Below are 15,857 nucleotides of genomic sequence, written 5' to 3' on the forward strand. Positions count from 1 at the left end.
ATTGCTTCAGTGTCAGAAAGTATTTTCTGTTGATGAGTTTGAGCAAAAGCTGAGGGAAGGACAGGTTACAGCAGTCACCAGACCAGGTCAGTGTTTGCTGTGGGAGCTCTTGCACTGTGAAGAAGTCTATCAGCAGCCTGGGCAGGATGTCTGCAGTGTACTGAGAGATGCTGCTTGTGTGTGCATTAACAGGTGTGCACGTGTTACATATATGACTGATCCATGTAGGTGCTTTCTAAATGGGATTGGTTCATAAACATCACAATCTGCCTGCTCTGGAGAAATATTAGAAATATTAGAGACATAAGAACAATTTAATGAGAGTGAGTCTGTGTAAAAGATGGGAAGTGCCTCTCTCAGCTGCTTTGGCATCCAGCTCATCTGTTTGAAGGGTTACACTCTGCTCTGGGGGTCAGCATGTAGCAGCTGAGTCCATTTCTGTAGATGCAAAGCCATCTTCCCAGTGTAAAGACAGAGCTCTGTGACCTCCTGAGAGATGGGGGAGTTCTGTTGCCTCTTCTGCCCGCTATAGATCCACTCCAAATTAGCACCGTCTGCTACCAATCTCTTGTTTACTGTCAAGGCCCTCAGGTATGTAAACCTGGACCAAATGGAAAAGGCCACAGGAAATAATGGGCTTACCTCATCATATCCCAGCTGGCAGCACTGCTGAGATCATGGTGGAAAACTTGATTTATTAAAATTGATGAAGGAACTGGCTAGTCTTGAATAATTCATTATGTATCAGCTGCTGCTGAGGTAATAGGAGCTCAGCAAGATCATCTTTAGCACTGCACAGTGCCTAAAATCTTTAAATAAGATGAAGTCGAAGATTGTCTAGTTAAAGATTGAAGGGCTTTCTCCATGTGAAGTGAGGCCCTGATTCCTGTTGCTGAGGTCATCCAGCTGCGAAAATCACCAAGGTCTCTCAAATGGAAGCCAGCCTGCTAACATCACTGATATTTGCCAGGGCATGAAGCATTCTGCCTTAGCCATCAACTTCTGCAGAATATAATGGCTCAATTTCTCACAATTCTTACTGAAATCAGGTTTAGTTTTCGATATTTTTCCATAAGCTAGGGATGTCTCAGGGTGTTGGCTTGCTTTTCTGATCATTATGTCTGAAAATAAATCAGCCAGACATGCAAAGAAGCAGGCACTACCATCTGAGTACGCAGATCTTAAGGTCCAATCTCTGCTGCTGCTCAGGGCTTTTGTCAGCACCAGCAGAATCAAATTACCCACACACAGACGGGGCAGTGTCAGGGCTGGATTTTGGAAGCATGTCAGAAGCCCTAGAACAGAATCCTGCTAACTTAATCTGGTGCCACTTGATGAAACAAGGGCTCTTTTTCAACTCTGCTGAAGTCAATGGTAAAACCTCTGATAAACGTGTAAAAGCAGCAGCAAAATCAGACACTCTAATTAGATGGCTGATACTCCTCTTCCTGTATGTCCTCCTGCAGAGGTCAGAGGAACTGTAATTAATAAACAGGAAAAACAGATCAATGGAATGAATGTGGTCCTGCCTCCCAGCTGCTGATATGGGGGTCTCCTAATGCAGTCACAACACTCTCCACTATCCGCAGCTAAAGACCCTGCAGTCCATCACTTTCTCTCTTTCCAACTGGTGAAGATGGGAACTGGCCCACAGGCCAGTACTGTTCTCAGCTCCAGCTCCGATGAGCATTGCCTTCCTTTGTCCCCCACCTGGGAATTTGCGAGGCGCTGATGGCACAGCACCTCTGGATCATTAAGATGGTTGGACAAGACAGCCTTTGACTTAAGATCCTGATGAATACAGAGAGATCCTGATGCCTTGTTGATTTTCTCCAGCCAGATTTTATTTCCAGATGCTATTTCTGCTGCAGCCAGAGCAGATGATTTTAGCCAGGCCTCAGTGTCTGAAGTATTTTGGTAGAAATACTCTGATGTACCACTGGCATCATGAGACGTTTGACCTAGCCACAGAAGACTGCCAGTTTCCTCTCCTCTCCAAAAATACTGCTTCATCAATCACTTGTGAGAGTGTTTTAAAAATTAAAGCCAGCTCCCCTTGCCTTGAAATGGAGGCAGCACTTTCTCCTCTTGCTGTTAACAGTCTCTCTGTGGGAGGTCTCAGGACAGTGATTTACACTCCGGAGCTTTTTGTGGACATAGGTTAAGATCATTTGGAGAAGCCACAAACTGAAGTCTTGACTTTTCACCCCGAATGTGTGAATGAAGCAAATACTGCAACTCTCACAGCTGTGGAGTGGGAGATGCTGTGAACAGACTGTAACCTGGTAACATATGAGACTGATGTCTGGTCCCCTATCTCACCAGACAAGACACTTCAATTCCTGTGTTTCAGGTCTGCTATCTGTAAGAGGAGAAAATAAAACTACCTTCCAGCATTTGCAAGAACTCTCCTTGCATTCTCTGAGCACCAAGAAAAGTCAGGTAAGGTGTCATAAAACTGAAGTATAATTACTTGGAATTAACTAAACTCTGAGACCTGAGTTCAAATATCACAGCTTCAAGCCACTGCCTGAGCACAAGTTGGAATGGCTCCAGCTACCTCAAGGGACATGGTGCCTTCCCCTCTGAAACAGTAAGGAAATGAAGGTATGTGGGCAAGGACAGGACTGTGGTCAGAAGACCAGTCCATGACCCATATGTGCCTCTTTTTACACACCACCAGCATCACTGTGTGTGTGGCTGTGTCTTTGCAGCTGCTTTTCACCTTCATCATTGTTTTCTTCCCCTTTTCCTTCTCTCCTTTTTTTTTTAAATACATAACAGACATCTGTTATCTTCTGACAAGTGATGATGTACAGTTGCTCTGGGAGCTGGTTTAGAAGGCACAGTGCCCCTCTGACCTGCCAGACAACAGCAGTTGCTATGTGGCTTCCTTTGCTTTGGTCCTTCAGGAGACCAGCGGGTATTTACAGCATTTTCCCTAAGCAAGGCATCATCCCTGAGATACATTCAGGTGAGAGTGCTTCAGGGAATTCCAGCTGGGAAGTGAGAGTAAAGGATTTCATAATTAAAAAAACCCCAACCACAAAACACCACACTACCAAAACCACAAACCCTCAAATCCTAGAGGACGTGCTGTTTCCTTTCAAGTGATTCTGTAGGGTAGGGACTGTAAGAGAACTAGGGAAGCAAGAGTTTTACCAGTTCACATACAATCCCATTTTTTCCAGGAAGATATTAGAAGTCCATTTCAATGCAAACCATTTTGGGGAAGGGTGGAAGCTGAAGCCTGTTCAAACATTCACCTGGTTTCAGCTGGGATAGAATTAATTCCTCCACCTAAACAGTGAAAAAAAGTTAGAGAAGGGCACAAAGCAGCCTAGTTCTTATTCCAGGGGGAAAGGAAAGCAAATGAAGAGACATTTGCTACCCTGGGGTACATGTGAGGGTGGCAAGGGCTTTTCTCCCAGTTCTGCCCTTGGTGGTGCTTTGCTGAAGGCACACTCAGTGCCCAGCTAAGTGTGAAACCTGGCTTTGTCAGCAAAAAGAAGGAAAAAAAAAAGTTAAATGCTTTTTTATTTTCTCTAAGGATATGGTGGAACTAAGCCAAAAGTGTGTATTTGTACTGCTTTGCCTAAGGCAGCATAAGCATCTTCTCTGGTGAATCACTAGGTCCCCAAAGCTTTTGCTCCTCCTAAATGAATGCCAAGTATCCTGAGGAAATGCTGCCAGGTACAAGGACACTGTGACACTGCTGGGATAATGCATGATGGGTGTCCACGGCTTAGGGTCTGCAGGATTCTGCCCCAAGCTCCCTAGGATGATGAGGTTTGGGATCTAATCCTCAGTAACTGACTTTTCACAGTGTCCCAATTTACCTCCGTTTTTCTGCTTAGTGCTATTTTTTGGTCTTACATAATCTTCCCAATCTTTCACCCAGTATCTTTCAGGAAGCTGGTTAGAGAAGTTCCTCACTATTCAGGGGCCAACATGAGCAGGATGTTGGCAGGTAGGTGCACAGGATACCTTTGGATGCGAAGGAAGACAGAAGATTGCTGCCACCACAATGCTACGGACAAGTCATGCACAGCAAGGTTTGGAAATGAAACTTCTGCAAGATGGAGATAAAGGGGGCAGGGGCAAACCCACCCAGATATATCCGAGGCTTCTTGCAGCTACAGCAACCACGACATGCACTAGATTAAGACAAGGCTCAACTGTTTTGATGTTAATTGCCTGGCTGCTTTAATTGGATATAGGCTTCTAAGTCCTGAAGTCAGCTGTGTGATAAGACAAACTATTTACCTCTTCACTGTTTTATCTTGGCTTGCCCAGTGCTGAAGGGTCAGTACACATGTTCTCATGTATTAGAACTGTCCACAGAGCTGATGGATTTTTTTGCAATTGAAGTTAAGTAACATTTTACGTCTGAAGGGGCTGTTCAGACTGATTTTAGGCAAAGCTACTCTGGTCTAGGTTCAGTTTCCGCTCCAAGGAACGCCTCTGATAACCATCAGCAGCAAACAGATAATCACTGAGCTGCTGGGCTACTCATTGGCAGAGCAATGACTGCACTGGGATACCCAATGGCCTCTGATTGATGATGTGACACCTCCATCGCTCACGCAATGCAGTCAGTGTCCCTCTGGACTTGCTGAGGGGCACAGCAGCCTCATGCTGTAAGGACACAAGGAGCTGGAGTATTTAGCTACCACAAAGCAGTGTTTTCACCATGGCTGAGGACAAGGAAGCTTTCTAAGATGAGTCTTGAAACACCAGGCTTCCTGTTGCAGTCCATGCCAATGGGCTGGAATGCAGAGGGATTGCAGGGCTGCTGAGTCCAACTTCTGTTTTTCTCCTTTAGTTCTTTCCTATCCAAGATGATGTAGGATAACAACACCGTGGGGATAGAAAACACTCCTGTGCTGCTTCTGAGCACAGCCCTGCCCCACGAGCTGACTTGGTAAGGTGATGCACCAGGTCTGCAGCCAGGCCCAGAGAACCAACAGCAGGCAGGAGCAGTAGGCTGTGTGAGGCAGAGTTAGCATGAGGTTCCAGGCTAGGGCTGGCTGTGCACTTGCACCAATTCACTGGTATACCCAGCCTGGCTCCAGGGGTGTTTTTGAGCCTGTGGAGCAAATTCCAGCTAAAGGGGCCCCAGATTATCTTGCAGTCACCCCTGTTATAACACTGTCTCAGCCTCCTAATCTCAGCCTCTGGTAGGGCTTTGTACTGAGAGAACTCAGGCTCAGTTCCTCATCCCCATTACAGCTTCAATGACATAAAAGCAGAAGAAAAAAGACTTTAAATACTCTGCATCAAGGAGTGCTGGGTCTTTCTCCAAAGAAAGTGGAGGAGGATCCCTCAGTAGTGTGTAGTCCCACACAAGCTTTGCTGTCATGTTCCCTCACTGGGAGGGAGAATGTGAGGATAAGAGTCTCGCTGCTGCTCCTCCTCCTGCTGCTCCCCCTTAACTACCCTGTGCTGATCATCCATGCTCTGCAGGCACGTGGGGACAGGGGCAAGAGGCTGCCACTGCCTTGAGAAAGGCTTCCCGGACAGGTGTGTGCTCAGAGGAGCACCGGTGGGAGATACCTCTGACTGTAGCTCTCCTCTCCTTGCAGGACAATTCCCCTCAGTGAGGACCATCCCCTGTGCTGGGCACAGAAGTGGGTTCATCTGCATCCAATGATCACAAACCCATTCTCGCACTCAGTGCATCAAACAGAAAGGAAGCCAGGAGACCTGGACTATTGCATGGGAGAAGCAGGACCACAGGCTCGAGTTTATCCTCATTTACATGCACGTAACAACCTGCTCAGAAGCAAGCAAAGGTACCTGATTTTGGCTACTGCTCAAGTGAGGAGGACATTGCATGGGGTACAGAGGTACCAGGAGAAGCTACAGTGAAATCAGCCACCTCCTTGAGCCATTTACTGCATCATGAAGCAGAATGAATCAATAATATGTATCGACCTGGGAAAGTTAATCTGCATCCAGAGCATCATAACAAATTAAAAGGAAATAAAATCAGTACAATTCCACTGGCTCCCATTACTATCACAGTGGAGAGTAATTAAAATCCATGGGCCAAATTCAATGCTGGAAGATCCCTCCTGAAGCCAAAGGCACCATACAAGGGCATTGCTCTTTCCAGATGCTTTGTGTTTCAAACAGCACCAGGAATGGCAAAATGGGCAGAGAGGATAGGGCAGGGTAAGAGTGGAACCTATTTAGGAGTCAGGCATTCAGCTCCTTGCTGTTCTTCATCTGGAGTCATGCTGCATGCCTGCTGCTTTGGTGCTTGATGCACTGAATCTCAGAAGCTCCAGGCATTTGTATGTGGGAACTCCTCTCTCCTCCCCACTCCTAAGTACAGCCACCTCTCATACACACTTAGTTCCTACAGAAACTCCTTTTCCTACACAGAGCACCCTCTGCTATCCTGTTGCCTGATAAGGCTCTTAACCCATCTTTCTGTGCTTTTCTATAAACTCCTCATCTTTGACCCACACTCATCCCTGATGAAGAAGCTGAAGGAGGGCTGTCAACCATCACCTGCCCCAGAGCCACAGCCACTTGCACTCCCATTACAGCTCTGCGTTAATTATGAGATGGAGCTGTGCTATAAAGCAGGAATTCAACTTTAGGCAGCATCTGCTGCCTAAACCTTGGTACCTTGTCCCTCCATGAGGCCCCACTGCCCCACAGCTGGGGCGCTGTTGGCTCAGTCCAGCACCTGATTCTTGTTCAGTGGAAGGAGAATGTGTGAAGCACAGGAAGCACATCCCTCATCACCACACATAATTATCATGTGTCCAAATAATCAGCGTGAGGTGGGGACACAGCCACCACACTGGCACCCAGCAAGGCAAGTGATGGTGACAGCCAGTGGGACTGGGGATGTGAATGCGAAGTCGAGTTCACAGCGCTCAGGGGCTGGAAGTTGCCATCAAAGGAGAGAGGCAATGGACAGAACAAATCTGTCTGAGGAAGTCCTATAGCCTGTGTGGAGCAAAAGATTAGATGTCAGCGTGCTTTTCCAGCTTTCACCTCTATGAACCTCTTATCTCCTGTGACCACACCCTGTGCGTGGCTTCCACCCATGGAAGCTACGCAGCAGGATTATGCAGCTACTAAACACCATGTGTGGCAAATTCCAGCCTGCACACGTACATTGCTGCTGAGGACTTTTACACATGGACATGTTTACCATACAATAATTATGGTAATCCACAGAGATAATCCAAAATGGGTTGTTAAAGCTATTTTACAAATTGATGTACTGTGATCCTGCAGGTGGAACCATGAACTAAGAGTTGTATTTCCAGATATACCACGATGTTGTTCATTGTCTGCAAAGGTGGACATCTCACTTGACCTGGCCTTACCTCAGTATGCCCTTCAAAAGTTCGATCACTTTACTAACACATATCCTCCACATAACTGTGTTCAGATTCACCAATGAACAGCACAAAAGCCTCATTCTTACAAGTCTTCAGTGCCCATATTCACAGCCAAATTATCACGGAATGTGCTTCATCATTTCACCAAAAATAAGTGCTCACATCTTTCAAAATAATTCAGCAAGGAAAGCAGAGATGCTCTGGAAGTCTGCCCCTTAAATAAGCACCTACCTATGAGCCAGTCTCCTTAATTTCTCTAATTTCTATCTGAAAATAGCAGAACATCTCTCCTGGTCCAGAAAGCCACAGATCCTAAGAATGGAAAGTATTTTTCTCTTTATGGTAGGGTAGGAACATAATTTGCAATGATGTGCTACCTATCATATACATATATATGTGTGTGTGTGTTTGTGTGTATCATCTGTGTTTCCTACTAGAACAACTTTGAGTTGATTTGTATAATATTTATACACTCTTCAAAGGGATTACTCTTTAATGTAGTGTTAGCTTGAGGCACAAATGGAGTTTTGACTTGAATGTTACTTCACTCAAAAAAGACTGTGCTCTGACACGGTCTTTATATGAGGTGAGATACAGGTGACTCCTATGCAATGAGGAAATAAAGTTGCTGACTCTCATCCCTCTGGACAGGCCAGAGGGAGTAGGGAGCTTCTTCCCGTGGAGGTCAAAAGCCATCCTATTAAAAAAAAATTCCAAGCTACGCAGTAATGCACACTGCACTGTCACAAGCACGGAGGGGATGGCTCATGTGGCTGTGGGCTGTGCTGGTGCCTGCAGTTTCTTCTAGCTGGGTTAGTTCTGTTTTATGGATTTACTTCATGCTACTACTGCAATGAAGAAAAGCCTGAGGAGTGTGCTGAGAGCCAGAATTAGAAGTGTTGCAGAGTTATTGCTCTACTGCCTGCATGTGACCAGAAATAGCGCAGCACTGTGTAGACAAGCAGTGACTGTGTCCCTTGGGGATGTGGCTGGATGGCACCCAGCTAAGGACAGAATCTGGAGAAAAGATCAGGAGATTCTCACTGAAAGACAGGACTGGCTGTGGAGTTAGTAGACCTGGTTTTCAGAGCAAGGAATGAGATGTCAACTCTTCCTATACCTGCTGGAAGGTGTTCCTAGACTCCAGTGGCAGATCAAACAAGCAAGCTATGCACCCTAATCTTAAAAAGCTGATCAGCTCAGGGGCTGCTTATCTGTACAAAGGCTTCCATGGCCTACTCTTTCAAAAACAGATGTTCTTTTTCTTTCTTTTTTCTCCTGTGACTTTGCCGGATGTTTGTTCTCAATGATACTGAGCTTTCAGGGAAGCTGAACTACTGACTTATGAGGTCTCCCTACTGCAGGTATGGCTTCTGCAAGCACAAAGCACCAATTTCCAAAACTGTATCTAGCCCCTAAACTAGGAAGAGAAGTGCTGCACTGGGGCTTACAGACAGATTATCTTGTGTTGTGGAAACCTGAGCCCTGACTGTCCACAGAGAACAGAGCTGTTGCAACAGCTGTGGTAAAAAAGGGGGCACATCAGAGCAAAACAGTTAAGTACCACAAACCAGGACTCCTGAGGGAATGCTCTCATCTTCCTGTAATTGAGAGGTCTCAGTTCAGGCCTGAGTGTTTTTTTCAGGTTAGACTACCACAGCACAGATTAGTAGTGAAACTGTATCGATCCTTTATGAGAAGCAGTTACCTTCCTGGCTCTTACAATGCACTTTTTTAAAAATGGTCTTTCAAGAGGGACCTCCTCTTGAGAGAGGTTGCTTCTGTCTACTCCTAGAAGCAGGTTGGAAGGATCACCCACGCCACCATGAATGACAGGAGTATTTCAGCACAGAGCTGACTGATATCCCCAGGCACCAGTGTGCTGTTAGTCCAGGGGGCTCAGCTTCAATCCAGTACCAGCCATGGCTGGTGCTAATTCTGTTCCAGCCAAACTCTAAACCACTGCTTTGCCTCTAGACCTGTCTGCAGAGTTTATTGAGCAAGATGCGCAAGATGTAAAGATCCTCAAGATAAGCAAGGACTTGATTAGAGGGAATTAGGTAGGCAAGTTGTCCTTGCAATAAGCTATGAAGCCAGCAGTTAAATCTGTCACAGCAGCTCCAGTGGGCTGTGACACTAGAAACTAATGTCTACATTTCTGTGCTAGGTCTGAATGGAGCTGCCTCTGCTCAGTGTCTGAGGATCTTTATTTCCCTTTTTCCTCGGGGAAGAACCTTGCATAAAAAGTTAAGCTGTGTGTACTCTGAGTCTTGCGAATCTTGCTTGTGGTCAAAGCCACTGTCATCTTTCAGTTGCTAACTGGCTTCCTAAACATGCCTACAGAAACAGTCAGATTGCTGTGTGGTAAACAAATTACTTCTGACGGGGTACTGCCAGCACTGCTCTCAGACGCCAGGGAAGCCACAAGATGGGCTGCACAGTGTCTGACTGGAGCAGCTCTAGCGCTGCATCCACAACTAGTGCAGTGTCAGGCTGCTTCTGCAAGCACTGACAAAGAACCAAGCTTGTAAACTCCCACCACCATCTGCTGAAGCTTCATATCCCAAAGGAAAAATGGATTTTTGCTTACACGTATATTTGAGCACTTCAGCAGCGGAGAAGACAAGGGCGTAGACACTCTCTGGCTAAAAACACAAAGCCATGTTTTTTCTTTATAAGAAAAAAATAACTGCTGCTCCTTGACTTCCCATCTAGGACAGGAGATGGAGAAGGATTTCAAAAGCTTTAGAACCTTTCATTACTTCCTGGAGAGAAATCCTTAGGACAAGTACTCTTTAATTCCTGATCAGGTTATTTCTAGAATGTGAGGAAACTGTCTCAAACACAGGTTCCAAAGGTCTGCAGAGGGCCTCGAGTTGTTCCAAGCCCCAAGATGTTTCAAGGTAAAATGAATATCAGCAAACAGTGGAGATTTTTTTTCCATTTTCCCCTTGTGCTTCACCTTGAAGCAGCTGTTAGCAAAGCCAGAAAACTCCTTTGCCCCTCAGTGTATTTAACGCAGCCTTGGCAAAGGGACTGCAGTCTGTCAGCTCATGAATATGGGAATTGCCTAATTCTCTAGCTATTCTTATTACCTCAGCCTGAGGGTCCCAGCTTTCCATAACTAATTCCTGAAATCACAGACTTTCCACTGTCCTTGCTGTCCTTGAGGAGCAAATCGCTCCTCCTCATAATAACTGATGCTGGCGCCTGCTGGGGTGCCACGGGTTTTCCCAGGGCCCTCCCCTAGCAGGGATGGCACTGTGGACAAGGCTACTGACCCCAGCACTCCTGTGCTGTTCCTGGAGTACTCAACCTTTGTTGTTGTAATTTACAGTAGGATGTTTGGAAAATAACAAATGCTGCATGGCCCTGCGCATTGCTCAGGCTGGCTGAACAGCTCTGAAGCCTGGGCAGCGGGCTGCAGGCTGGCAGCAGTAATGCAATCCATCCCCAGCAGCAGAGGAGATCCCTCACCCTGTTCCTACAAGCTGCAAAGCTCCCTGCCTCCCTCCGCATCCCACCTCATCTGCAACTCCCACAAAATCTCAGGATTTGCAGGGCCTCCCACCTGTCACTTCATTTTTCCCTCCTTGTCACATATGTTCTCAGTCTACCTTCCCTCTCTGTGCCCATGCACCAGTTTTCTACCTCTTCTGTTATTTTTCCTAATATCACTGATCCTGCCAGCCATGTCCATCCTCCTAAGACTCGGAGCTAAAGCTGTTCCCGTGCTGGAAGGCGATAATGGCTGCCAGGAACCAGCTGTTAGGGCTGCTGCAAACTGCAAGGCAGATGGAAGCTGAGGCTGGGATAATTATGAAGCAGGGACTGCAGAACTTGAGGTTTCTTGGCTAGAGGTGTCTAGCTTATTCCCAGAGACAAATGGGCGTATCCTTTGAATGTCAGTGGGTGACATGGGAGCAGGAAAGTCATCAAACTGTGGACAGTTTCCAATCCTGGCTATGGAGTGCTGCATGTGATGCCTCCTCATCTCACAAACACCCACGGCTGCTGCTGCCAAGCTGCTCTGGACAAGGAGAATGTGCTCCTGCACTGCAGTGGCAGCTGAGGAAATCTCCATACTGGTTTCAAGGGCTGGATTCCTGCAGGGCATAGGCAGGTTAGAGCTTTCCTCGTGGGCCAGGAAGCAGCTACAATAGCACAGGCTGTATTGCATCAGGATCATGGCAAGGTGGGAAAAAACCTATTAAGTTCTCTCTGTTTGTTTTTTTAGGGTTTTTTTTCCCCTGGAGCTTGCCAAAAGGATAACTGCATCAGTGAAAAATAAAAACTGGATTATGTCTTTTAGCTGTTCATTTATTCTTCATATTTGCAAACTGGTCCATTCAGAAGCTGTAGCAGGAATCACCTTGGAAGTCCACGGTTTTGTAATCAGAACCTCCCTTTCAATTAGTCATGTTTTATGGCTGTAAACACAATAATTCCATCAATACTATGGAACAGCCATGTTGCATTTACATTAACATAAATGAGTGCTGATGTGCCATAGAGCTAATCTGATATGACAGTAACTGGCTGATGCCCAGCCATGGAGGCCCTGGAGCTACACTTGCTGTCTCTCTAAAAGAACTGTCCTCTGAAACACTGGAAAGGAAATAAACTGTGATACCATATTTTGCCTGCCAGTAATCAACAATGCTTCTTGCACCTGCAGCACCAAGGTGTCTGAGGTTGGGGGATAGTTGCTTGGTTGGTTGGGGTGTAATAAAAGTGGAACTTGATCTTCTTGAAACTTAAATATTCAGAAACCAGGATTTCCAGAACACATTGTTAGACTAAATCAGACTCAGCAAGCACCAAATGGATATTAAACTCAGAAAAGCCATAAAAGTATTCAATCTACTCCTTTCCTCTGTGACTACTCCTCTGCAGTAGGCTTTTCTTACACAGATGAAGTTTAAGAAGCTTAAAACTTTATAAATGCTTTGGGGCTAATGTTGTCGTCTTGTGCAGTGCTCTACGCACAGGGACAAGCCTTAAATCTGAGACTGCAGCTGGGGTTCTCTGGTTAAAGGCCTTAAAGGAGATCAACATAAGCAATGCCTAAGGATGTGAACCAGATCTTAAATGCAGCCCATCTCCTGTCTGGGCCCTGAAAGACTCAAAAACAAGCTAACAGGCTAGGATCAGGAGTCTTCACAGTTCCAGTCACAATAGGAACCACTTATTTTGCTTTTGGAAATATACCCTTTCAAGAGTGTTAGTGAGGAGAGACCATCAAAGAGGCTATCAAAGAAATCACAGCCAATACCCAGGTTTTCTGTATTCGGCTCATCAGCTCTGTGCATGCTTTGCTGACTGGCTGCACAATGCCTTGCCCAATGCAACCTCGTCCATGGTGGAGCTCTTGGGTTCTACCAAGTACAAACCAAAGAAGAGAAACCCGTTTTAATCAGAAACCATTCTTCTCAACAGTATGGCACTAAAGGCATATAATTTTCAGCAATATGCAAGAGCAGTATCTCAAAATCCCAGAGCATACGTGGCCTGACAGTGCCCAAAACAGCTCCTGGAGCAGCCAGTGAAATTAGGAGAGAATTTTGTTAAAGGAGGTGGAGAAGAGCACCTTAAACAGAGGATCTGTGAGATAATGGCTTAGGTTCTGGATTTGACTTAAATCTTTCTAGGTCTCTGATCTGCTCCGTCATCTGTAAAATGGGATCAATAAAACCTTCCTGACTTGCACCAGTGCTCCCAGTCTTAATTGATGTCTGTGAAGCATTTTGAGAGTGAAAAAAACCATTACCAAGCCCTCAGGCCTTACTATAATACCAACAAACAACACAGAGTTGTTTAAAATGCTTTTCAGTGCCACAATGACTGAGAAATGAGGGAAGGCAAAAGTGTAGATGCGCCCAGCGCTGCTTTGCTGCAGTGTAAATGAAAATGGCAGGAGTAGGTTTATAGATTTCCCTCCAGGGAATTCTGTTTTCAATAATGCTGTAAAACTTCTACCTCTATAAATTCAAACAGATGCCCTTCCTAACACCTCAGGTATCAAAACCTATTATGAATTCGGGAAAATATATCTTGGAGTTGAAAACGTTATGAATCACATGGAAACGAATTAAGAAATGACTCACTCGGACCCTGCAGATGTAAAGAGCTTGGTGCTGCCCAGCCACCCCTTACAGCGACTGAACTCAGGCTAGTACCGTGCCCAGCACACGATACCCCACCTTGCACAGCAAAAAAGCCCCAGGCACCTCAAAGGCTCTATCCTGCCGGTTGCAAAGCTGTCTGTGCCTGCGGGTGCAGTTTTAGGACGCGGGAAAAGCGCTCGGGCTCGCCCGCACCCAGCGCTCGGGCCGCGTCTGAGCCGGCGAAGCCGCCGCTGCCGGCGAGGAGCGAGGACTGCGGGGTGCGGGGGGAGCGTGCGGGATCCCCCAAACGAGCAGGTGTCAGCCGGGGGAGGGTGGAAGGGTTCGAGAAGCGCCTGTGTCTCCCCGCTCCCGCTGCCCGCCCTGGGCGCGGAGCTGCCGGTGCAACCCGAGCGGCCCCGCCAGACCCGTGGAACGAGACCCAGCGCACAGATAAACCACAAAGCCCTCGTGAGCCGCCCCGGGCGGGGGACAGGAGGCTCCCGCCGGCCCCGCAGCCGTCCCGCACCGCAGCCATTTGCCTTTGTTGCAGCCCCGCGCCCGCAAGGTGCGGCGGGGCCGGGGCGGAGGATGGAGCTCGCCCCTCGGTCGCTCTCCCCTCACAGCTCTCCTCTCAGGCGGTAGGGACACGTCCTGCGAGAGCGGCTGCCGTGAGGGACCTGCCCGCCCGCCGCCCGCACCCACGTACCTGCGGAGCCCGCCTGGGACGCGTCGCCCGCCGCCTTTGTTGTGCATGCCCGCCCCGGCAGCGCCGAGCCGCGGGTCGGCTCCGGCCCGGCCCCTCCGCGCCCAGGCCCCGCTTAGCCCGTCGCCACGGCAACGGCGGGCGCGGCTCGGGAGAGGGACCGGCCCGGGCCCCGCCCCGTGAGGGGGCTGAGGGGACCGAGCGGGGGTCCCCGGGTGTCGGCGACGGGCAGTGCTGAGGGGACGGGGCTGGGGGTCCCCGCGGTGCCGGCAGGCGGTGCCGGGAGGAGGCGGCCCCGCAGGCTCGGCTTTAGGGCGCTCGGCTCTGGGCGCCCGCCCTTCTCCCCAGCCCTGCGCCCCTCCTTCCCCAGCGTGCCGGGCAGTGCCGAGCCGGGCTTGGGTGAGCCCCCGGCTTCTTCTTACAGTGCTTGGGATCCCTCATTTTCCATGTCCAGTAGCTTTTCTTTAGACTGGCCACCTCGGGAGTCCCTATCTCCGGTCACAGATCGCGCGTTCTTTTGTCCTATAGCGCGCACGGCTCTGGTGACTTTCCTGACTATCTTCCTGCATCAGCCTCCACAGGCTCTTACACGTGACGGGCAGTCTCGCAGGAAACAGGGGAGCTGCTCTGAGAATAAAGCCAAGGCAGTGGTAATGCCTGCGTTTATCCCTGTTCCTGGGCATAGGAATGAGTTGTATGCTGCATTTGCAACTATTTTAATTGACCATTCATTTTACGGATAACAGCAACGGCTTGAACGCCTCTTACCTTTCAGTCAGTAAGGACCCAGCAAATTAATGGTTGCTTTGATTGTTTCTAGGATTAAGTGCTGCAGTTCACTGGCTCTATCGTGTAATGCTAGAGTGAGCCCCAGCTCACTCTAGTTGGGTCTTGTTACCCGACTTATATGTGTGAGTGTGTTCATCTCGTTCTGAACAGGCAGGTTCTGTATTGGTGAGACATGTTAAAAGGAGATCAGAATTGCTTGTATTCATAGGTTTTATTAAGAGATCCAGCACAAGTAATAACACTGCTTCTGTTTGAGGATGTAATTAGAGAAGAACTAAATTCTGCAGAGAAAAGTTGAATGCGGAGAGAAATAAATAGCATGGCAACCTTGAGCTCTTTCTGTGTGCTCAACATCTGATTATACAAATATTTTTTCTTTCCAGGGCCCGTCAAACTCCCATTTCAGTTTAGTAGAATGGGATTTCAGTGGCACTGGTCTCACAGCATCCTCCACTGAAGGCTCTTAAATCACAAATGCAACAGTAAGCCTCATCTGAGAGAGGAAAAGACAGAAACAATATGTGCTCAAGGTCACAGAGGAGTTCTCCAGCACAACTGGGAAAAATTGCCAGAGCTGCGGTGTCCTGACCTTGGTCCTCACCTGCCAGACTTTGTCATTCTGTCCCAAGACAGCACCTGGAGTAAACCCAGCCCTACCTTTAGGGAGAGCAGGGGAGAGGGGATGGGAGGCACCTGTCCTTCAGTTCCCCTTGGTCAATCTGGACCCTTATATCACTCATATAGTGAACAATCTATTAAAGGGTTCTTCACTGCACACAAGGATGCCTAGAGGATGACCTGGTGCTATTGTGCTGTAAAGAAGGATGATAAGGAGAACGTGGAGGCCTGTTTTGCAACAGTCTTTGCAGCTCCCCCTGCCAAGGGCTGCCT

General features: G+C 47.8%; 1 protein-coding gene across 3 annotated transcripts in view; it reads right to left on the reverse strand.

The window, feature by feature from the left end:
* LOC113965483 overlaps positions 1-14,315 on the reverse strand; it is a 53,963-nt gene extending 39,648 nt beyond the window's left edge. The window contains exon 1 of one of the 3 annotated variants that reach the window (XM_027678969.1): positions 14,181-14,315. In XM_027678969.1, coding sequence (XP_027534770.1) covers positions 14,181-14,227 — 47 coding nt within the window. In that variant the 5' untranslated portion in view covers positions 14,228-14,315. The remainder of the gene's footprint in view (positions 1-14,180) is intronic. The other 2 variants (XM_027678965.1, XM_027678966.1) reach the window with 2 other exon arrangements.
* Between the last annotated feature and the right edge of the window lie 1,542 nt (positions 14,316-15,857).

The sequence above is a fragment of the Neopelma chrysocephalum genome, unplaced genomic scaffold (genome assembly GCF_003984885.1).
Source record: "Neopelma chrysocephalum unplaced genomic scaffold, ASM398488v2 Primary Assembly neopelma1_44, whole genome shotgun sequence".
Lineage (NCBI taxonomy): Eukaryota > Metazoa > Chordata > Aves > Passeriformes > Pipridae > Neopelma > Neopelma chrysocephalum.